This window comes from Anopheles arabiensis, chromosome 2, assembly GCF_016920715.1.
Source record: "Anopheles arabiensis isolate DONGOLA chromosome 2, AaraD3, whole genome shotgun sequence".
Classification (NCBI taxonomy): domain Eukaryota; kingdom Metazoa; phylum Arthropoda; class Insecta; order Diptera; family Culicidae; genus Anopheles; species Anopheles arabiensis.
The window spans coordinates 10,212,581-10,235,555 of record NC_053517.1 but is presented as its reverse complement, the minus strand read 5'-3'; the positions used below and the strand labels follow the sequence as shown (position 1 = coordinate 10,235,555).

Below are 22,975 nucleotides of genomic sequence, written 5' to 3'. Positions count from 1 at the left end.
ACACCTGCTGATGCGTCGGATATGGTGGCTGTTGCTGGCTGGGAGGGTAACGATTCACATCCGCGGTCGCTCCCCACTGACCGGGAGCACCGGGCGGACCACCGGGCGGGACACCAGCACCGGGCGGACCGGGCGGACCGCTCGGCCGGGGACCATTGTGCGCCCACTGCTGCTGGGGGCTCTGCGGAGGATACTGACCACGGTATTGTCCACCAGGACCTGCCTGCCATCCACCTGCTGTAGCGAATAGTGCAAAAACAAAAAGCAAAACCCCAGTTATTCATCCGCTATGTTGCGTTGTTCAGACGACGATGATACTTACGATACATCTGAGGCCGCTGCTGGTATGGAGGATAGGGCTGTTGGCTCTTTTCGAAATCCGGATGGCGCCGGGGCTGGTTGGGCTGTGGGTAGGGAAGAGCCTTAAAAACATATTCACGCGATAAATATCAGAGCGAACAACGGAACAAAACAGCGGGAAGCGAAAAACTAGGAAAATAGGGCAATAAGTACCTGTTCCTGCTGCTGTCGGTAGTAGTCGGCGGCCGACTGTGGCACGCCTGGCTGACCGACCGGTGCCGGATAGCCTCCGCCCGGTGCACCCGGCTGGCCCTGGGCGCCCGGTTGCTGCTGCGGAGGCGGCGCTTGCTGCGGTTGCTGCTGCTGCTGCTGCTGTTGCTGCTGCTGTTGAGATGGTGGTCCTCCTCCCGGCGGCACCTGCCCTTGGGCGGCACCACCCGTTTGGCCCGGAATCGGAGGCGTACCAGCGGGCGGAACGCCGGGTGCCGCACTGACGACTGGCTGCTGCTGCGGCGGGTACGCTCGTTGCTGCGGTGGCGGCGGGTAGGGTGAGCTGCCGTAGCCCCGGTACGGATCGGCTGCCGATGGCGGTCCGGGGGCCGCCGACGATGGTGGTGTGCCTCTGTAGAGAGATCTGTCATTAGGTTAAACGCATTTGTTTTTATTCATTTGCTTTGAAAACGTTCACGTAGACACACACGACACGACGGTTACGAACATTGAGGGTTGTGTTAGCACACGAGAGGGAAGGGTTTCTTATCGCAGCACATCTGCGATACGGTATTCCTTACTACTATGGGTGAGTGGTGGTTACGACGGATAGACAAAGTTACACAAACACGTTAATAAAAGGTCAATATTCCTTACCCTTCTCCGGCTTCCGGTGGTGCGTACGGTGGGTACAGCGGCCGATTCGTTGGAGGATACTGTCCCTGCTGGCCGGGCGGCGGTGGATACTGGCCGGGCGGTGTGCCCGCCCCCGGTCCGTACTGATCTGGGGCACCGTACTGCCCGTAACCACCCGGCTGTCCCTGGTAAGGAGCACCTACGGGTATGCGATTAAGCAAAAAGCAAAAGTCAATAAACGTACATTGAGAGACGCGGTTTCGCGCTACGAGTAACCAAAATCCCAATGAATGAGTTTGGTGCACACCATGTTAAGGTTGTGAGGCTTATTTTACATTACATATTACGCACTAGATTGTTTTTTTTTTTACAAAACACATTGTTTATGTTAGTATTGCTTTTCACGGGAAGGACACACGAATGACGAAGGGAAGTTGTAAGGATAGGGTGGGTGGTATAGTTAGTGAGGGTGAGAGGGTGCAGTGGAAAATTGGGCAAAGAACGTCCGATGCAAAGAATGTGTGTGCCATTACCTTGGGGACGTGAAACCGGTGGATAGGGAGCGCCCTGCTGATACGGGGGACGCTGTGGACCCACGGGATCATCAAAGGGATTGCTCACGCTAATGTTATCGCCAGAGGCAGGCGGTGCTGAACCTATACGATGTTAGAAAGAGGATAAACAGAGAGAGAGAGAGAGACGCAATGATGGGAGAGGAACAGAGATGAATAACACGCATGTACATGAACCGGAACCGGAACGTTACACAATTACAACACACACACACACACACACACGATGCCGTATCTATTTGGAGGTGGCGAGGAAGAACAGATTATTGACGGGGCAGGGTGATATGTGTGAGAAAAATACCTATATACATATACAACTGGGTGGTGAATGGAATAATATGGTGCTACTTATATACTTTATGTACAAACAAATACGAGAAAATGGGCTCCTTCGCTTTCTATTAACTGTAATTCCTTTCCAAAAGGTTCCAAAGTCTTTGTGAACACGTGTGCAACTAACAAGTGCACGTTAACCTTCACCTTATGAATGTCTGTACCTAACTAGTATATGTCCACGCCCTTCCAAATAAACACACATGTATGGATTCTAATGACCGGTTAAGAACCAAAAACACCTACCTGGATGAGGAGACTGGGTGCCACTTTGCTGCGAGGGTGGCCTCTGCTGCGGCTGTGGCGGCTGTTGCTGTCCCGGGCCCGCTGGGGCACCGGGCGTCGGTGGACCACCCGGTGGGCCACCGGCAGCACCCTGCTGCTGCTGCTGCTGCTGCACATAGTCCGGCGTGGAGCCGGGCGGATAGCCACTGCCCGGGTACGGTCCGTAGCCATCCATCGAGGCACTACTGCTGCCGGGCGCTGGGAACGAGTCTTGCGAATTCGATGATCCTAAAAAAAAGGAATGCGCAGAGCGGATATGACGATTAGTTGACGCAAGCAACCCACCAAACACAGCATTATCATCGTTCTTACCCGGCGATGGAACGGAGGTCGTTTTGGCAGACTTTTTCTTCGAACCGGCTTCGACCTGCGCAATGATCGGGCCCGGATCGATACCGCCACGGTCGAACTTGCACTCAAACGGCAGCAGATTCTTGGTGTAGTGCTTGCGCAGCGTGTAGGCGGCACTGCTGCTCGCCCCAATCCCGAGCATGCCGGCGATGTCCTTCCACGTTTTGCTCTTGGTAACCTTCAGTGATTTGGGCGGCAAAAAAAGGTAGCGCGAGGGAGGGGGTAAGGGTGAAGGAGAAAGGGTGGAAAGAAAAAAGAAAAGAAAAAAAAAACACGCAGACGCCCGCGTTGTACGCTCAACCATTCTCGAGTAAGCTTCTGATGCCTCAACGGTTAGAGTGGGAGGGTAGGGTTAGCTTGTTGGGGGATCGGACAGGTCAGGACAGCTTAGCAACTCACCTTACACACCTCAACAAACCCGCCGCGCTCCTGCACGTACACGTACAGCTTGTACAGATCCAACGGTGTCTTCGAGATCGTCGGACAGGCCGTGATCGGGGTCCTTCGCTCGTCCATGTACGCCAGCAGCTTGTCCAGAAACACGCGCCGGTCCGGCTTGTCGTCCATCTCGTACAGCTTGTTCAAGCTGTCCGATTTCTGCTGAGTTTATGGATGGAAGGGTGGATATATGCAAAAAAAAGACGAATGTTGAAAGATTAGCCAACGTGTTTGGACATCGAAAGGGCAAAAACTATAGTGGAATCAAAAGCAAAGAAAAACCGTAAACACCTGGTGCTATGAAAAATGAAAAATAAAAATAAAATAATCAACCAACTCATGAACCACGCAAGTAGGAGAAAACCATCGTCAATTAGTATGAGGTTAAGATATAATTTAAATTGAGATTAGGTAGGTTAGGTAGAAGTCAGATGAGCGATTTAAATAAATAAATTAGCCAAACAGGAAAGGATAAATGGAAACAAATCAACCCCAAAACCAAACGATTGTTGCAGCGACTTGGCTGCCAGTATTTTTTCAACGCGATTGAACGGTATTGTTTTCTGAGAAGAACCCCGGACCAGATTGAATTTAGTGGTTGTCGCTTTTCGTTAAGCTTGTGCAGGAAGAATCCAATATTTATTACAAACCAAATAAAACAAATAAATGGAAAATGTTAATTCATTTCGCAACCGACATGCCAAACAATTGAAATGTTGTTTAATTGGTTAGTATTTCCCTGCGCGCTTGCTGTATATATATTGGCCATTGGTGTGATTGTTATAAATGAAAATGTAACAAAATTAGATAAAATGTTATCACTATCACCGTGCACTTCCAAACCCAAAAAGGGAACGCAAAATAAAACTCGAAAGTAAAACATTAAACAACAAGCAGCACATGTTGTTGTTGTTGTTCGTGCATTCATGCAATAATAGTAAAACAGAAAAAGAAAAACAAAACCAATATAAAACGGATTTTGGTATCGGTTGCAAGGAAAACAGGAAACGATATTAACCTTAGTGGATCTAAAAGGTGTCTCCGGCGTCGGAGGAACGTGACTGTTAAATACCTGCGAATTAGAAGGATAAAAGAAAACGATCGTACGAGTTCAGTAAGTGCTGCCAAAAAGGAGTAACAAGTAACAATTGGTGTGTGCGGGGAGAGGCATTTGCTTTTGATTTGCTTATGTTTTTGGTTGATGAACAACTCATCGAAAGAAACAGTTTGTCGGATTGGAGAGTTTAACATTCCAATTGCACACGGATTGCAGTAATAATAGTAGCAGCGGGAATGGACACGGGGTGGAGGGAGGTTTTTATGTGACGAAAGGGCACTATTAGCAACTACAAATCCAATAGATAGTTCATCCGTGGTGTACGTATTGAGTGGAGGGGTGTGGTGTTTGATGATGTAGTTGTTTTCTGAACTAAACCATAACAAAGCATAACACGCAGCATAATCAACTCAGTAGGTAAACGGCAGCAGGAGCGCAGCTACAGGCAGACGGGCAGCACAACACAACGCAACACAAATGAAATCGGAGAAAACGCAACAACAACAAAAAGGGAACAATGTGGTTGAATTTACAGACAAAGCAAATATCACCACACACACGCACATACAAACAATAGAATCAAATAATCACTCGAAAGAATACGCTACGAGTAATACGCAAAACACAATTGTACTAAAAACAGAAGAAAATAACGAAAAATGCGCGCCATAAAACGTTTATGGGAAAACAGAAGGGATACTATAAAATCTGATAGTGTAGTCTGTGTGTGTTAAGTGTTTTATGGTTGGATGTACTATAAACAAGGTAGGTAGGTGTAGTAGCGTTCTTCAACTCGCAGCGAGTAGTAGAACGCTTCTACACATGATGTGCTAAAAGGAATGAATTAGAGATTCACTTTTTTTCCTACTAGTAAACTCTAATCCATCGTCACACAGTACGGAACCACGCAATATGCCGAAACGGAGAGGGGGAAAAGTGGGACAATTTTGATTTCGACCTCTTCATAGGGGAAGTGGTGGTTTTTGGGGGGAGTAGTGGGGGTAATAGTACAGAGAGTTGGTTCTATGGTTAAAAGTGGCGCAAAAAAGAAAACCGATTGTACATCTACGTTTCTACTACGACTGGCTACGTTCGACGGACGACGCATCAGCATCGCCGGCGCCGTGCTCGGCACGAGGACGTGTGAACGCGACGGCGACGTATAGGAGGAGTAGGAGTACCAGTACGCAACAAGGGCCGCCGCAGCCGCGGCAGTAGCGGCCGCGGCCGACGACGACGACGATGACGACGTTGAAGCAGCAGAGGATGCCGTAGAAAGCGACGACGTGGCCGACGACGACTCTTCTCGGCGCGGTGACGGCAGCACTGGAGCGAGTGGCGAAGCAGCACCGGCACCACCAGCAGCAGTTCCAGCACCGTCGGTCTGCACTACTGAGGAATGATCAAGTAGCTGTCTCGATGCGGGGGATGATGCTGGATAGGACAGCGGAGATCGATTCGACGCACCAACCGATCGCTGGGGAAAGGGTTGCTGTCGATAGAACATCCGATGGTAAGGATACGAGGGCAGTTGCTGATGACCGGACGGGTCGGACTGTTGGAAAGGGTTGCTATAAAGCGAGGGAAAGCTCCGCCGGTGCGGTGGTGAGTCGAGCCTACTGTGCCCAGGCCGCTGCATAAGCGCAGTAGACGAGCTTCCTACCGGACCGCACAGCTCAGTTAAGGTCGGAGTGGAGGAGGTGTGGGAAGTGAAGTTCGCCAAAAGAGTGCCCTCGATCGACTGATGGTGCTGATGCTGCTGCTGATGCTGCAGAAATAGCGCTTGCGAGCTGCTGAACGCATTCAGACAACCGTCGACCACGTCGCTGTTGCTACTTTCGCTGCGGCAGAAGTCTTGCTGCTGTTGCTGTAGTGGATGGTGTTGCTGTAGCCGTTGCTGCTGTTGATAAGTGTTGTTGCAGTTGTTGCTGCGGTTGCTTTCGTGGCTGGCGGTGCTGCTGCTGACGGTGGTGATGTTGACAGCAGTGGTGCTGGTGGTGGCGGTGACGATTTCGCCATGCGTTACTATACTCACTGGACTAGCTGGCGTCCGCGGCCAGGACGTGGGGGACGAGTTGAGCTCAAAGTCTTCGTGTGCGTTGTGCGGTCCGGGCGACGCATTCGACGACGACGGCGTGTTGGTGTTCGTCAGATGGCTTTGGTTGTAGTGGTCGTTTTTCCGCGATTTCGGCGTCGAGCACGTGGGATCTTCTCCGGAAGCTGCAAGAGGTGGGGTGAGCGAGAAATAGAGAAGGAATGGTCAGCTACCGCCATTTGTGGTGCACTGGTGGTGGTGGTGGTGCGATTTATGTCCCGGAGGAGCGTTACTTGCCTACTGAGGTATTGGATAAGGTGCTCTGCTGACTGGCTTCGTCGAGTGGAGCGCCATCAGGTCCCGTCGTAACGAGTGAGGTAACTGGATGATGATGATGGGGATGATGGTGATGGTGTGGACCTCCACCCGCTCCTCCTCCTGCTCCCGGCCCGCCTGCCGCATTGCCAATACCGTTGTCCTGGCCCGCTCCCGCCAGCAGCCCGTGGTGTGGTGGCTGCGGCGGCACATCGGCACCGGGATGGTGGCCCGGATGCTGGTGGGGCGGCGGCGGTGGCCCATGCGGATGATGGTGGGGCGAGTGGGGAGGCTGCTGCTGCGATTGTTGCGACTGCTGCTGCTGCCCGGGGTGCTGGGGCTGCGACGGAGGCTGCTGCTGCTGCTGTTGCCCGTGCGGCGAAGGCGGATGTCCGCCGTCCTGCTGCGACGGGTGCTGCGGATGTCCGAGGGCGCCACTGCCGCCCGCACCGGACGGTGACTGGTTCGGTGGTGTGCCGGCCGGTGGCGGCGGACCCATGCTGCTTGCGTTCGGTGGCGGCGGCAGCCCCATCGGGGGGCCCATGTGGTGTGGCGGACCCATCGGTGGATGCATTCCGGGCCCGTTGCCGTACCCTTGGCCGGGCGGTGGCGTCGGGCTGGGCGCTCCACTGTACGCGCCCTTGTGCTGAAGGTGCTGCTTCAGGTAGTTGAGCGGCTGGGGCGAACCGCTCTGGGGCGGCGGCTGCTGGGACTGGCCGCCCGGATGGTGCGGGGACTGATGATGCGCCTGATGGTGCGGCTGATGATGTGGTGGCGGTGGCTGATGGTGTTGGGAGTGTTGCTGCTGCTGCTGCTGCTGCTGCTGGGGCGACTGCGGATGTACGCCGCCAGCTCCCGGCGGACCGGGCGGCATTCCCTTGACTTGCCGCGGTCCGCCTGCACCGCCGGGCGTCGGTGGCCCGCCCTGGCCCTGTTGCGATTGCTGTACATGATTATTTACATGGCCCGCGCCGGCTCCACCCGGGCCGCCGGCCTGCTGCGTGTGCGGTGGTCCCCAGGGGCTTGGCGGCTGGTGCGGATACTGGTGCGGAGGGTACTGCGAGTGGGGCGGTGGCGGTGGTCCCCCGGCACCCACGTGGTTCGGCATCCGGTGCTGTCCCGGATAGCCGCCGGGCGGCGGCGGGTGTGGCGGTTGCGGACCCCCGCTGCCGGGCGGACCCTGGGCCGACTGGGTGCCGGGCGGTGGCGGCGGCCCCGGCACCGGTGGCGACGGGCCGTACGCTCCCGGGTATTGCGGACGCGGCGAGTAACTCGCGGGCGAGTGTGGTGAATACTGCTGCGACTGCGGAGGTGGCTGCTGGTGCGGGGGTGGCGGGTAAGGTGACATCTGCTGGCCGGGCCCACCCGGCGGCATGCCTCCCGGGCCACCCGGGCCCATCTTGTACGGGCCACCGTGCATGTGCGGTGGATGGGGCGGTTGCGCCGGGTAGCCTTGGGCGGCCATCGCGGAGGCCGCTGCTGCCGACCCTCCGGCGGCACCTGCCTGCGACGACGGCGGTAACGCTGGGCCGCCCGCGGGAGCGGACGACACTGGCGGAAGTTGTTGCTGCTGCTGCTGCTGGGCGGAAGCCGACGGGGGCCGATTCGGCGAGGCTACACGGGCGTGGTGTTCCGGTGTTCCTGGCGGTGGTCCTTGCGTCTGCTGCTGCTGCTGCTGGCCGTGCACGAGATTGCTGTTGCTGCCGCCGTGCTGATGGTTCGGTCCTTGCTGTTGCTGGTTTGGCGCTTGCGAGTGACTGCTGGATGGACGAGGAGGCATCGAAATACTTTGTTGGCCTAGAGCGGGACGAAGAAGAGAACAACAAAAAGTCATTAGGAGAAAGGAAACAACCAATTGTAACTGACATTATGGGCATTATGCTCTCTCTCACACACACACGCTCAACGTATTACAGGGTTTTCCAGGGGTTCTCATAGTTGTGGTACGCTTCCTTGACTCTTTCCTATTGGAAATGAACTTCGTATGTTGGAAATGGAACTCTATGGCGCCCTTCTTAAACAGGCTCCTAGGAAATTACTATTGGATTTGTCCAACAAGGATGCTATATAGTCCTGTTCCCGTTACATTAAGTTCTTTTCACGTAATAAAGAGTCGATAAACTTTTGAGATTTTCACGTAAGTACTAAACTCCTATTTCACTTATACTTGGTTGTTATAATGTGTAGGGGAAGGTAGGTAAAGACGGACACTGCGGGTAAGATGGACACTTCTCATAAATGCATCAAAATGGTAATTTTCGAAAAAATCAACAATGCAGCGTCCTAACTTAAAGTTGAACAACACCTTTGAGAACATTTTTGGCATAATATATGCAAAATCGGTTAAATCCACCAACAAAATAAATTTTCAATGGTGTGCACCCTTGTGGATCTAATTTGACTACTGCGGATCTTAAGCTCTACAACTTGTATTGTTTATATTTCCAGAAGTTTTATTTCATGAATGAGTTGTCGTGATCATTAATGAAAAAACTGGCGAAAAAACGAGAATGAAAGCAACACAAAATCTTGTTTTCTGGTAGTTTAAAGATCCTGACACCAAAGCGGGAAAGACGGACACTTTGTTGTAGGGAAAGATGGACACTAAATTTATTGATTTATTTTACTTCTTGTCCTTGTGGACGGCCTAAAAAGACTTTACGGGCTGGGTCGACGGGTTTTTTAGGCCGTCCACAAGGACAGAGGAGGCGTGGTAGGCCCAAGTTGAGGTGGCAGGATGGCGTGGAGGCGTCCGCCATTAAGGCCGGGATAACGGACTGGCAGACGAAGGCGCGAGACCGTGAGCGGTTTCGGACACTCCTGAGGCAGGCCAAGACCGCAAAGCGGTTGTAGCGCCGGATAAGTAAGTAAGTAAGTTACTTCTTGTATCAATTGGTGATGAATGGATTTCTTCAAATACCTTAAATATGGGTATTCCGAAGCTATAAACCAATGAGAAACTAGAGAAAGTATTGAAATAAGCGAGAAATGAAACATCGGTCAAAATAGTAGCCATTCGTTATACTATTACTCACTGGACGCAGATGAGGCGCTTCACAAAATCCAATATCTTGTCACAACTTGGACAACTTTAAGCAATAAAAATATGAGGCATTGATACGACATCGTTAAGGAATAGATGAGAAATTCTATGGGATTACAAATATCAAATGTTGAATGTTGACATGGTGGAAAATGGATTAAACTATTAACAAGTCCCTCATAAATACTGGGGTCGTGGACTTTTCACAAAGTAATTTCCTAAAAGGAAGATCAAGACTGTTGTTCTGTACACTGGAGCAACTTCAGCTGTAAGTGCGCGATATTTCAATAATGTTTTAGATGCTGCATTCTACGATAAATCGATAAACGAAGCGTTGTTTACAATTTCTAAAACCACGGCTGAATGAATCGTCGTTGCAATAGGCCAAGAATTGGTTTATAAACATGCCAGGACATGGAAAGCGATAGAATTTGCAAAAATTCTGTAAAACTCTTCAATTTCCAACGTTTTCTGACGGTGTCCAGCTTACCCTTCATGATGTCCATCTTTCCCATACCAGGTGTCCGTCTTACCCGAACATTTCAAAACTGCACGAAAAAAAGCATGTTTTTCATTCATGAAAAAAACACAAAAATCAATCGAAACATAAAAGTTTCAACACATTTTCTGATAAAACATGAGTGTAAGATAATGTATGCACATTTTCATGGTCGTTGCACCTATATATCCTTAGATTTTTACCATTTCCCTTAACGTGTCCGTCTTTACCTACCTTCCCCTAATGGTCTTAAGTTTATTGCATAAACACTGGATAATATAAAACAAAATAAAACAAAATCCTCAAATATTTAAACTGTCGTTAATTGCGTTCAAATGATAACACAAATTAGTCACGGATCACAATGCATTCTTATCACCACACGCAACAGATAGCAACACAATGTGAACTGATTTCACTCACACACACGTTTTATCGATGCACGTATTGTTACTGATTAGGTGTATTTTAACTTAAAAGCAGAATAAAAAAAAAGAATCCCGCACACGCGCTAATCTATTAATTTCCTATTTTTCATTCAATTCTTTCACTCGTAGCACACTAGGCAAGATAAAATACTTTGTACCGTCGGAGCGAGCGAGTTCCACCAATGTGTGTGTCATCGATCGCACACCACCGCCGTAAGCAACAAGTGCGTTTTCTTAGATACCATCCCCCTTCTCTTCCCTCACCCCCCCCCCTTCCCCCTCCACACAACTTACCTACTGCCGGTGACATGGAACGCGACCCGCTACCAGAACCAGTTGGCGACGGCGTTGGCCTCATGCCCTGAGACGACGACGAAGAGGAGGAGTTCGGTGTGCCAGGTGCACCGTGGATGCCCGTTGGTCCTGCAGAATTGCCGGGCCCGCCACTACCTCCCGTCGTGCTGTCATTACTGTTTTGACCCGTCGAATCCTGTGTAACAAAATTAAAAAGAATTAAAAAAAAAAAGATTAGTGTATTTTAGACATAATTAGCATCGCATTGCGAAGCCACGGAGCTTTCCCTAAATAACTAAAAAAAAAAGGCATTTCCCATAGTAGTGTAGTAATTGTTAGTAGCTAATGTTCACATACAAACAAACCGCCGCCGGTAAACCAGCACGATCCGGTTGCATTGTACCGCCGCGAGGGCGGTGGCCACCGACGGGTGGTCGAAGCAGCAGCTGCTGCTGCTGCTGCTGTCGCCAACGGTAACATTGGCCCAGTCCGGGTAAAACCGGCCATTGTCAATCCGGAATAGGAAGCAGCCGCCGCCGGCGAGGCTGAAACCATCATCGCAAGACGCCACCATTCATCGTACGACGGTGAAGAGGAGAAGGAAGCTGATGATGATGTGGAGGACGTTGATGATGATGGCGATGACGGAGGCGCAGAACAGTATGGAGGTCGGTAGTTCATAGTGTCCCCAAAACAATCACAACCAATCCGTGTGATAGTAGAGTATGGCAAACCTACTATCCTCCCTCCTCTCAACCACACACTACTCTGACACCAAACAACCAAACGGGTCCACAACTTTACTAGCAACGCACACAGATGTTATTCTTCAGATAGCTTCACGATCAAAACAAAAAGCACGATAAAAACACAGCACAAGAAACTTTTCTATTTTTTGGTCCTCTCCCTGTGCTCCACTCTGACACTGAATGTAGAGCGAACGGGTGATGTCGTTTTTCCTTTACATTCTCACCACCACCACCTGCACCACCACACTCCAGCGGGAAGAAGAATTCATCCAAATTTGTTGCTTTGTTTGTACGAAGTTTGGTTGGCTTTTTTTCCCCCCCTTCACTGCTGCTTTCCAGTAGGACTTTTGCTGGCCCTCTGTCCTGTTCTTTGGCGGGGAGCAGGGTGTCCTTACGTTTTCCAGACTTCCCTTTTCACAACACGGCCGAGCCTTTTCTGGTCTGTTGCATCAGCTGAAGGAAAGCACAGCAAAACGAAAGCCAGGGCCGCGCGCGTACGCGGTGCCGTATGTGATCGAATTTTTCGCACAAATTCTTCCACCAGCCCCATTTAATCGCCCAAATGTGACTGATTTAATAGCCTTCCGGTGTGCTGGGGCAGCCAGCCTGGCTAGTGAAGCGGTCCGGTGGTGTTGGTGCGCATTATTGCTCTACACGCAACACTACCACACACACACACACACACTATTGCGCACCACCACTACACACGGCGGCTGGGAGAGCTGTGTGTATTTTGTGTCGGCTGGGACTCTATCCAGGGATGCAGCAGCAGCAGTAGAATAACACGCGCCACACGCACTTTGGTGGTGAGTTGCAGCATTCCCTTTCCCACATCCAGCTGGGTGGGTGGCTGGACCGCCATCTCCCCCACCCCGCAATGCTGGGGTTTTATTTTGGGAGAGGAAAAAGGATCAAAGAGAAGGAAAAAAAAAGACAAATGCTGCCCAGAAATATGCACACCAATAACAGCATGATCAGTGAAAATGCATGATGCTCACATTCTAGTCACCCGTCCTGGAAAACTGACACCCCTCTTCCTTTCGATTCTATTTTCAACCAGCACAATAAGAGAAACACAACGCGCAGTTGACAGCCATGGGGGGACGGCAAAATTCAGCTAGCAAGGTGAGCAATTTAGCAACTATTTTCATAAAACTATTGTTCGTCTTACAGATACAGTACAGAGAGAGGCAGATAATAATTCATAAGAAGGGTGATGTTGTAGAATTCGTCTACAACAACTTGTTAAACAATATCCTTCCCACTTTACAGTATACTTTACGTTTTATACGTTTGATTTGTTTCACAATATCATCAATAATCATCAAGTAAAATGTGTTCTCTCTATCTCTAAACCAGTCGTTCTCTCTTCAATCAATTTCATTTTAATTTTCCCTTTTTCCCCCCTTTTTTTTGGACTTCAGATTGCACGTGCGCAAAAAGGCGAAAAAAGGACACAGGACGCGAACCCGAATCGCTTGTAAACCCCTGGAACCTCACATGCACAAGTGCACATTACACAAGCATAGAGGTGGGGAGGAGGGGGGGGGGTCCGAAACGCCAACCGACCCAACAACAACGCGCATCTCGCCCCATTCCCACCAAAAAAAGGATAAGCATTTGGGGGAGTGATAATAAAAAGTGCACACTTTACAAAATATACGCTACGGTGTGGTGGTGGTGGTGATGGTGTGGCTGTGATAGTACATTTCAAATGACCACGGAAGCATTGCATATGTGTGTGTGTGTGTGCATGATGGAGTTTGTATACTGCGCATATGTGTGTGCGAGATGGGTGTGAATAAAAGAAACACTAAAAATAAATAAATGAATAAATGCGCACCAATCCGAAACCCAGCGCCCACCCCCCCCCCTCCAGCCCCCCCCTCCCCCCCAAAAGCCTCAACGCGATGGTGGATGCTGGCACCAAAACGCGTTGCAGGTTGCAGCAGGAGGAGCGGTATGGCAGAGTAGGGGGAGAGATTGCATCGCATTCAATTAGCCCAGGACACGCGGCAGATTGGGTTGGTGGTGGTGGTGGTGCTGGTGCTGGTATGCAATTGTGGAAATGAAATTAGAGTGATGCAGCAGCAGCAGCAGTGGCTTTTGGCCACACAATCGAGTTTAATATGTGTCCTGCCGGGACCTACCCACACACACTGCAACGCCACCACACAACACCACAACTACTACACGCACAAGAGAGCTCCAGAGAGAGAGCGCCCCGCTGTGGGGGGTTGTTGCACAAAATATCAGATGAAAAGTTTTTCATGTTTTTTTCGTCCTTTTATGTGTGTGTGTATGTGTGATGTTTTAATATCCTCCACCACACAACCAACCACACCACCGCCACCTCCCTCTGCGTTGGGTTTGGTTGTTTTTGCCAGATACATACACCATTGTATGTATATATTCTTTAGTAACCCGGGAAATTGTACACCTTTCCCAGGGATGACCGACCAGACAACTGAGTGATGAAATAAAATTTCTCTATCACCCTCAGCAGCAGCAGCAGCAGCAGCAAAACGTTCTTTCCTCTGGCCACTGGGAACTGGCGGTCAAGTGCAGCAATAGCCAAGTGCAGGGAAAAGCTCCATAAAGCATAATTACAGGCGTCTCGAGAAAAAAAAAAAACACAATCTTTTCCACTGTTTGTGGTGGATGATTTCGTTCTCAACCTGTTCCACCAACGTTTCGAATGGAAATAGATTAAAAAACACATTAAAACGATGCTTCAACAAATGCAGATAATTAAAGAAAAATAGCTCAAAATGTATTGAGAATGACTTTACTCGAATTCGAATTCGAAGGGCAAATACAACAGTAATGTGATAAAGTTCTGTCCCCAGCGATGCGTTGGTACAGAGCATGTGAAAAACCTCGCCACCAATAATCGATGACATGGTCAGCACACGCACAACATAGAACGAAAACTGCATGTATTTAACATATGCACCACACATAGTCGATGTGGTGAGGAGAAGGAGAGACGATGATCCATGTCCCTATGTATGGTGCCCGTCCACCACCAAACAACACACTGGCGCGGCCTCTGTGTTCGTGTGCCTGAGAGCACCGACCAACAAAACCAGTCGTCCGACCAACAAAACCACCGACCAACAGGGAACAGTCGTAGGGGGAGAGACACGGAAGCGACGCAGTAGTGGGTGGGCGGCCGACAGAAACGGAAATATAATTTATTTTTTAATTTTTATCAATTTCCAACGCATATAATTTTCAATATAATTATGCACACAGCATTCGCATTCACCATCGGGCTTCGGAAAATCACATCCCGCTACCCCGCTACCCAGCGCCGCTATTCGGATGCACTTTCCCTCAGTGTTGTGCAACGGTGCGTCGAAATCCTCAACGCACACACACACACACCAGAAGCTGCAGAGTTATGTTGGTGACTCATTTAAGGATTAAAAATGCGATTTTGCTGGATGGCGACGACACTCTTGCCAAACCAGATATAGTTTGCATACATATCCGCTGTAAAGCGAGTAGCAATAGTTTAAAATTAACAGGCTGGAGAGTCGCAGCAGCAAACTTCACACTAATCGTAAAACGGCAAATATGCAACAAAAAAAAGGGAACACCGAGGAGGAAGGTGGTGACGGGTTTTCCACAGCACAGCAAGCATTCAAGCATATTGCGGGCACCAAACTATTGTCGGCGAGGGACACCAGGAAGAGACGCGTTGGTTGTTTCACCCGCGGGCATAATGATGACCAGCAGAGTGCGCGCTGCTGCTGGATGATGAATTTACGGCAGATTCTACTCTCTCTCTCTTTCTCTCTCGGTATCTCAGATAAAATATGCGAGAGCTGAACAAACAAAAAAAGGAAATGGTTGGTTTGTGCGCGGTTTTCGTCCTAGATTATTGATTGATTTATGAGGTTTGGCTGCAATGGTGTGGTCGCGATGCTGACAGAGAGAAAAAAGCGGAATTTGGTTGTAGATATATTTTACTCACATATAAAAAAACCCAAGCGAGATACCAAAAAAAGCGAGCAAATTCGATCGACAACAGATGCACGAATGTCCCTTATATGATGCACACACGTACAATTTGGTACCATGGTTTGAAGTTGTCTTGGAAAGTAGGGGTTAAAACTATTTTTATCCAGTTCCGCATCAGCTCGAATGCACATCAATAATACTTTCCCTGCCCGAGAAAACCGGCAAAATCCTTTAAATGATTCGCAGTAAAGCTTAGCACATGTTTACGAATCGATCAAGACCATACGATCGAACAGCACCACACACTTCCATTAACAGAGAACAGAGACATATACGGAAGGGAGAAGGTGAGTTGTGTAATCGAATTCCAGGCAAATAAAACTCATACTTCAACACAGCGCGATAGAAAACTATGCTTTACTTGATAAACGAAGCAAAAAGGATTGGGCAAAGGGAGCCTGGGAGGTATCACTCGCCCTTTTCGCTCCCCATTGCAATCTCACTGATTGAACCCTCTCACTGCTCTGACTTTCTTACGGACATTTTTCATTTTTAATTTCATATAAATCCTTCCAAGGAATAGAGTGATGGGTTTACCCTCCCCCCCAATAGCTCCATTTGGAGTGGGAGAAACAGCATGTCAATTTATTTGCCCACCCTCACACACTCGTACGGTCTCTGATGCTGGGCGCTTCTGTGCCGTCTGATAGGGCCGCTTTTCTTTGCCAAAGCAATATCCTTGCCCAGCGATGGGTAGGGGAAGGAAAAGTGTTGGAGCTACATTTCACCATCAGTAGTCCCCCTTTTACACTTTATACCTTCTTCTCGTTCGTCCGGTCATCATCTCCTTAATTATACCCGGCATATCGAATGGAGCGCCGGGCGCAAAAAGGGAAAACAACGAACCCACACAACAGCAGCAGCAGCAGCAGCAGCAGCATGGCAAAGCACAATCTATCTTTCTTGGAAAACTCGTCCCTGGGACTGGGAACAACATCAACGTGGAGGACCTCCGGATGTGCGGCAAGGATCTTTCACGCGCACACAACAATATCGATCAGTGTTGATACCTTGGCCAGTGTTGTTTCGCCCTGCACCCGAGAGCACGTCCCCGGGGCTAACCCTCTCTCTCACTCGCATTGTGGGCGCTGCCACAATCTGCCACTGATTGGGAAGTTCATTGGAGGACTTGAAGTACGTGAGGTTGTATGTCCAGTGTGGCTTTGTTTGGCATGACTTTGGCAAGAAAGAGTGTTGTGTAAACTCGAACCGCAAATCAAACGATAGCAGCTATTAAACATTGAAGAAAGTGACCCGTCGAAAATGCAATGTGATGAAAATAGGGAACTTGTGCACTTGTATTCTGGCTTCAACAAAGATACCTTCTGCATGAATTTGCCATGACGCCAGGCAATGGTATGCAAAAACTAATATTTACACAGTTGCATAAGTTCTGATAATAGCATCATAATATTCACCGCATTCTCTTCGAACGTATGTCTCCAATAGCAAATAATTTACATGTTATTCGTGATATCGAGGGGAATTCGAGAAAAACATTCTTCACAAAAATCCTCAAACCACGATTTCACTCATCCCGATAGTGCCCCTGGCAGTCGTATATGATTCATGGGGCCAGCCGTTCTAGGGCAGTAGAGGAGAATTCATTGATAACTTTACTGGTGAGCTTCACTGAAAAGCATGGTTTCTGCATCCAGTCATCGACCTGATGGAGTCGAATGAAAAAGAACAACAACCCCCCAGCACAAAAAAACGACACAAAACTAAACCGTACCTCCTACTTCAGATGCACACACCAAACCGATGCATTCCTGCATGCACCCAACTGCATCATCACACACAGCCCCAGCCTCGTGTGGTGTTTGAACATATGGCTCTCGCTCCTCGGCTATACCACATAGCCCACAAGCCGACAGCAGCTAAACCCTTGCCGCGTACCGCACACACACACACACAACAGACAAGACCGACCCCCGTCCTCCTTGCTGCTCTTTCAAGGTCACACAGCGCACACAAGGCACGCGCGCGCCTTCAGTGGGTCGCACCGATGAACCCACCCCACCAATCGCCGGGGGAAGCCACCGGAGTGCTGCGCGCCGTTTGCTGAAGGTTGAGAGGTTTTATTATTCCGTTTTTCTTCTGTGTTGCCCTTTTTTTACGCTGCTGTTATGTCAGTTTATTTTTCTTCCTCTTCTGCCGCGACCCAACCTTCGGTGGAATTCCGTTATCGGGGGGGACGCGTGCGCGCATACAAACACATAGAAGATGATGATATTTTCGCCGGTCGTGGGTACACCATCGTAAATGCATCTCTCCACCCGATTTCTCACTCCCTGCTCTCGTACCACCTTCCAGCCCCCCACACACAGGGGCCGATCTCCACTCTGTAGATTAAGGTCATCGTTCGCTCGATGCTCGCAATATGTAGAGCAGAGCGTGTGCGCCCATAGTAGAAGCACCGGAGGGCAGCAGCACCACCACCACCGGCACACATAAGGAACACACGGTGGGGATTACAATAATTGCATAATAGAGGGCATCGAACGACGGATGGACTTTATGGATGGAGCGAGCTGTGGTGCCATGTTGCGCTGTTCCGTTTCCTGAAAGGGATGTGGGGTAAGTGGGGCCACCCGCGCCGGGTGGCGATGGTTTTCATTTGAGTGTACGCGTACGTACTTTCTACTGTGGACCACTCGATGTGTCACCGTATCTCATTTCTTGAAACGCGCGCGCTGATGATGTTCATCGCATACCGCGTACAAACAGAAAAAAAAACACGCTGCTTTTGCGCGGAACCCGAACCGAGGTGGATGTTGAGGGATGCAATCCGGCCCTCCTTCTCCAACAACACGCCTCCCTCCGGCCACTTTCAAACGGCCACACCAAAGCAAACGACACGATAATTGAAGTGACGTCAATTAATGTCACAAAACGTTGTCTAGAGTGAGCTGCTCGTCCTCCAGTTCGCTTATCACCTCCCGCGTGTCCCGGCGGAACCGTACGGCGTTGTTGGGGTGGGGATGAGAATACTAACAACGCGGGGCCGTCGTCGTTAGAGACCGCTCTGGGTGCGCGCACATGCAATAAAATTCGCAACTCTACACACACGACGAGGGCGAGGGGTTTGGAGCTCTCCGACGAGCAAAGCCGCCGGACGGTTCTCTCCACCACATCAACCCTCATCATCATCACCATCATCATCATGATCGGGGCAACGTTATGGTCGTGCCGTGGTCGTATCCCGCTACACTAACAATGCAGCAACATTGTGCGGTTATGGTCAAACATAAACCAAACCCTCACACTTTGTACATTTGCCATCACCACCACCACCACCACACAACCACTTGGAGCGGCCATTCTACCAATTGCAAAAGTAACATTAGTCGGATGGAGTGGAACTGACGGTGAATAGTAACAACCACAACAGCACACAGGAGAGACCGTGTCCACAGCACACGGGAGGGTACCGCGCTTGTCATAAACGCATTAAATTGCAACGAAAGTCATCATCGTCATCGGCGTCATCGTCCCGCCGTCGCTGGGCCAGGCAGCAGCAGCAGCAGCAGCGGAACATACAGCGCGCGTGTGTTGGGCAAAAGAAACCGGCGCCCGTATTAACCTTGGCACGGTCGGCCGTGTTGTTGTTGGGCGTCTCCTCCTCTACTCTTCCCTCCTTCTCTGTACAAAAGAGGCGGGGGGCCCGCGTGTACATCGTTAAACTAACGAACCGACGAGTTGAGTCAACTGGGCACATCGATGGTAAACTTTGTATGTTTATTTTGCCCCCTTTTTTCCGCGAGAGTTTTTCGTCGTTCTACACCCGCCGTCTGAGGGGGTCTATCCTCTTACTCACTTTGGGCTTCCTCTTTCGTTACAATGTGTGTGTGTGTGTTCGTGTCTGTATTGCTGCTGATCAAACGTACAAATTTCAACAATCAAAAGCTGAACTTTATTCCACCCTCGTCGTGTGTCCTGTCGCCCAACTTCGTTTATTGAGGGGTTACAGTTCTACGCTAAGTGTACGTTTGACGATTGACGTCTTGAGGTACCGGCTTTTAGCCGCATCAATCAATGCGGAGAGTTTCTTGCGATTGCTTCGGTAAAAAGGGACACACAAAAAACGATACTGTTCGGCGATGGGATGTTAGGAGAAAAGCCGCATCAAAAAGCCGGCGATGAAACTGGCGCCACATTAGCCTTTTTTATCACATACACGTTAATCAACGCAACCCTCTTCTTTTCAAACCTATATCCGCACGCTAGCGCGATCGTGTCTAGACACTTTTGCTGTGACAATGCTTCTAACATTGCCCCAAAGATTGGTAGAATTCGTAATGGCATTAGCTTAGGTTTTTAAAAGGCACAATAGAGCACATCTAAATCTCAAAGCAAGAATTTTTCGACCAAACAACAATACAGCCAGCAAAAGAGAGACCTGTGTTTGAAGACGTCGTCATCTTGCAAGTCGTCAATTGAATTACACCACTAACCCGATTTTCTCATTTCCTAACTCGAACGCATTTTTTGCACCAACCAACTGGCGGTTGGGATAGTTTGGGAGGATTGCTGAGCTGCTGAAGTCAGTGAACCATAACGAAAACAGTACGAGCCGGGGCGCTGTATCAACAGAGACCGGACCGGGAAACCGAACGGGAACAAGAGTTGACGAAAGAGTGTGGAACGCCCAATGCATCCAACTCAACTGGCTGCGAAATCTCAAACAGCACACGGGATGACTTACAAAAGCGCTAAACTCTGTGAGCTTCCCCAGTGTCGTCCCAGAGCGCGCTGGCTGGAAATGGAAAAGACAGATAAACAGATGCGAAAAAAGCTTCCAGAAGGCTTCCTTTGTGGATGCTCCTAGCCCTGTATGGCCGTCTCTAGTAGTGTTTGCTATCCCCCTCTTTCTCTGTCTCTGCGCCAAAGAGCTATAAATGAGGATTGCGAGGTTCCCGCCACCGTGCCTTGGGTGTGTGGGATGGACCGACTAATCTAATGGCAAAGAGGACGACAGACGGGCCATCCCCGTATCACAACGGCAGCGAAATTATTCCAGTGACTCATTCCGTTCCGTCGTCTGCTGCTCTATTCCAAATTGCCATCAAACACAATTGCCCGAGCAACGGCCGCCTCCGCCGTGGTCTCGTGGTCTTGGGTCTCTGGGAAGATAGAATCTGGGAAAGCTATGCTCGCTAACAGAATAAATAATAGCTCGACACCAAAGGGAGAACCCATGCCGGCTGGGTGGATGGATGGATGGGGTTTGTGCTATAGCGCTCGCTAGTAGCTTTAGCAGTTCAGCTTTTCCCAAAGGGTCGTCGCTTCAACGCGGCACCAACGCAACAGCCAAGGGCAAAGCCAGCCCATTCCGTTCCCGCGTGGTTTGGGGGAGGGTGAGTTCTCCGTATAATCTTGTGTGTCGTTCTCCTCTGCTAAATTGCTGGCCGCCGCGCTATTCTCTCGCTCTCTAGGCACACTCGCTCGCTCGACCGCGTGCGTGTCTCTATATCCCCGATTTCTGCGATTATATTTCTTCCCAGAAATGGTATACTACTGCACTGGGCCAACCAAAACGCGCCTCTTTCCTTTCCCCCATGCACAGGCAGTCTCACACAAAGAACCCTGCTTAAAAACTCGGTGGCTCTGTTCCATTCTCGAGTAGAAGTCGCCCCAAACTTCTCTGGCAGGCTGTGGAGAGAGTGGTAGTATAAGCCGGCGGCGGTGGTGATGGTGATGCCCATGGTGTACAAAAACTCCTCAGAAAGTCGGAACCGGAGACGGGGCAATGTCGACAAACGGATGGACGGAATATCACGACGAAGACGGCGAGAACCTCACAAAACACGAACGTCGGGCGGCAGAAGGCAGATACGGGGACTCGACGGGAATGTGCTCACATAACCATCTTATCCGCTGCTGCCGCACTCGATCTCTCTTTCTCTCGCTTGCCACCACAGCGGTGTGTCTCCATACATCATCATTCCAAAGAAACACACGATTGAGTGAGTTCAGGTCTCTTGCGGTGAATGTCGTCGTCGTCGTTGCTGTCGACGTAGCTCTCCACTTCCCATCACCCAGCGCGCAGCGCACCAGAATACGATGACAAACGCACGCAAGAGAGAGAGAATAGGACGCGAGGACGACGACGAGGGTACTCCCCTCTCCTTGCTGCCAGGCCCCACTGGGTGCCCTGGTGCTTGTTGTTCGCCTAACGACGTACACCCCCCCCTCCCCCCTTATCACCCCTGCTCAACGCCCCTGTGCCCTTTCCCAGCGCCACCAACAAGCACAACGCTATTGGCACAGAGCTCTCAGGGCCACACCACACAGCGCAGCGACGTGTTCAAGCTCTCGTCGTAGTCGGGTCGGTATCAGCTCCGGCACAGAGAGCACACCGACAGCATCGAAAATCCATCCTCACGGCAACGGCACGGCACATCGAAATAAAGCGTTGTGCTGTTGCCTCTGCTGCGGTGTGCTGCCGGGTGGTGATGGTGGTGGTCGGAGCCGCCTTGTGCGCCATCATGCCATATCAGCGTAGCCAAAAGCCGGGACGACGACGGACGACATAGCACACTGCTGGTGCTGCGCTGCTGCTGCTGCTGCTGCTGCTGCTGCGAGGAGTGTAGTAAAGTGTGTTTTCGACCCGGACCCGACCGACCGGAGCGAGCGCGCGATACGCCTCCTGTGTGCTGCTCTGTGTGTGCCGCGCGCTTTGGTGCGGCTTTAGGTCGTCCGTCCCGTCACACCGAGCAGTGCACACCGAGCGCACCGGCACACTCGGCAACGGTTCGTTTGCTTCGATGGTCAAAAATTGTCCGACGCAGGCAGAGTTGGTTTATTAGGCGTGCACAAGAAAACGCACAACAGAAGGGAATCTATTGCAATCGGTTTAATGCGAAAAGCGTTCAATAATTTACAACTAACAGTAATTTCTGTCAGACAGTTGTAAAACATTGCAGTTTGAAATGCTAAATTGTTCAACTCACTAGATTATTTTATACAGCAACATTAATCAAGACTATATCGCAAAAAAACATGCCAGTCAGCAACTTAGCCCATCGCTCGAAAGAAGCAACATGTATAACCCATAATAACACAATTTTGACCGAAACGTGCGCACACCATATTCCACCGTGCCTCGACGGTCGGTGTGTTGCTGTGCATCCCAAATGCCCGGACGACGCTTTCGGTGCGCGCACTGTGCTGTTTGTGCTCTGTGTGGCACGGCCATCCATTCGTACACCCGTCCCGGGGTGTCGATGTTCGTTCTCGATGTGTTTTTCCCCCTTGATATCCCGGGGTATATACCAGTTCGAGTTAGTCAAGTCAAACGACACAGGGTCGAGCGATAGGGAGAGAGAGAAAGCGATGTGAGAGGGTACACACAACGAAGGGGAGCCAGAGCAGCGCAGCTGTGGTCGGAGCTGCTGC

At 50.4% G+C, this 22,975-nt stretch overlaps 1 protein-coding gene across 19 annotated transcripts in view; it reads right to left on the bottom strand.

Annotated features, from left to right (window-relative positions):
- The window catches only part of LOC120894667 (trithorax group protein osa), a 129,839-nt gene that overhangs the window by 4,971 nt on the left and 101,893 nt on the right, over window positions 1-22,975 (bottom strand). For 7 of the 19 annotated variants that reach the window (XM_040297392.1, XM_040297390.1, XM_040297388.1 and 4 more), the window contains 12 exons: window positions 10,797-10,992; window positions 6,515-8,329; window positions 6,218-6,402; window positions 4,144-4,197; window positions 3,087-3,287; window positions 2,649-2,868; window positions 2,298-2,564; window positions 1,680-1,802; window positions 1,168-1,345; window positions 514-934; window positions 323-422; window positions 5-237 (listed from right to left, as the gene is read on the bottom strand). In XM_040297392.1, coding sequence (XP_040153326.1) covers window positions 5-237; window positions 323-422; window positions 514-934; window positions 1,168-1,345; window positions 1,680-1,802; window positions 2,298-2,564; window positions 2,649-2,868; window positions 3,087-3,287; window positions 4,144-4,197; window positions 6,218-6,402; window positions 6,515-8,329; window positions 10,797-10,992 — 3,993 coding nt within the window. The remainder of the gene's footprint in view (window positions 1-4; window positions 238-322; window positions 423-513; window positions 935-1,167; window positions 1,346-1,679; window positions 1,803-2,297; window positions 2,565-2,648; window positions 2,869-3,086; window positions 3,288-4,143; window positions 4,198-6,217; window positions 6,403-6,514; window positions 8,330-10,796; window positions 10,993-22,975) is intronic. The other 12 variants (XM_040297395.1, XM_040297405.1, XM_040297400.1 and 9 more) reach the window with 11 other exon arrangements.